A 644-nucleotide genomic window follows, 5' to 3' on the forward strand; every position below is an offset into this window, starting at 1 on the left:
AGTTGTACCACAGTTGTACCGTAGTTGTACTGCAGTTGTACTGCAGTTGTACCACAGTTGTACCGTAGTTGTACTGCAGTTGTACTGCTGTTGTACTGCAGTTGTACTGTAGTTGTACCACAGTTGTACCACAGTTGTACCACAGTTGTACTGCAGTTGTACTGCAGTTGTACCGCTGTTGTACTGCAGTTGTACTGTAGTTGTACCACAGTTGTACCACAGTTGTACCACAGTTGTACTGCAGTTGTACACTGGTATGTTGTTGTAAGGCCGTCATTGAGGCTGTAATCTACATCTAAATCCCTATGGGGGCAAATGTTGGACCACCCCTGCCCCCCCCCGGTAAGTCCACCTTCCTTCAGGCACAGCACGTCAACATCAACATCCGTACCACACAGGGAGGGGGCCCAGAGTCAGTGTCAACATGACGGTGTTCTAATGTCCCAGCAGGGCCGTGTCCACAGAGACTCCTGGGACAGGAGAGGAGGAGGACGTGTCCCCGGCCCTGCAGCGCTGACCCAGACTGTGGCGTCAGACGTCAGTGTCTGTGCGACGGCCACTGTGGTCTCAGCTGCGTGGCTCCAGGTGAATATTTATCTTCCTCCAGTCAGTCAACATGTCAGGGCAGCAGCTGTGCCAACATA

The 644-nt window shown here is 52.3% G+C and overlaps 1 protein-coding gene across 1 annotated transcript in view; it reads left to right on the top strand.

The window, feature by feature from the left end:
• Positions 1–644, top strand: part of ntd5 (ntl-dependent gene 5) — a 6774-nt gene that overhangs the window by 593 nt on the left and 5537 nt on the right. The window contains exon 2 of the mRNA XM_025061447.1: positions 433–600. Within this exon, the coding sequence (XP_024917215.1) occupies positions 433–600 (168 nt within the window). The remainder of the gene's footprint in view (positions 1–432; positions 601–644) is intronic.

Source organism: Cynoglossus semilaevis, chromosome 13, assembly GCF_000523025.1.
Source record: "Cynoglossus semilaevis isolate Cse_v1.0 chromosome 13, Cse_v1.0, whole genome shotgun sequence".
NCBI classification, from domain to species: Eukaryota; Metazoa; Chordata; class Actinopteri; order Pleuronectiformes; family Cynoglossidae; genus Cynoglossus; species Cynoglossus semilaevis.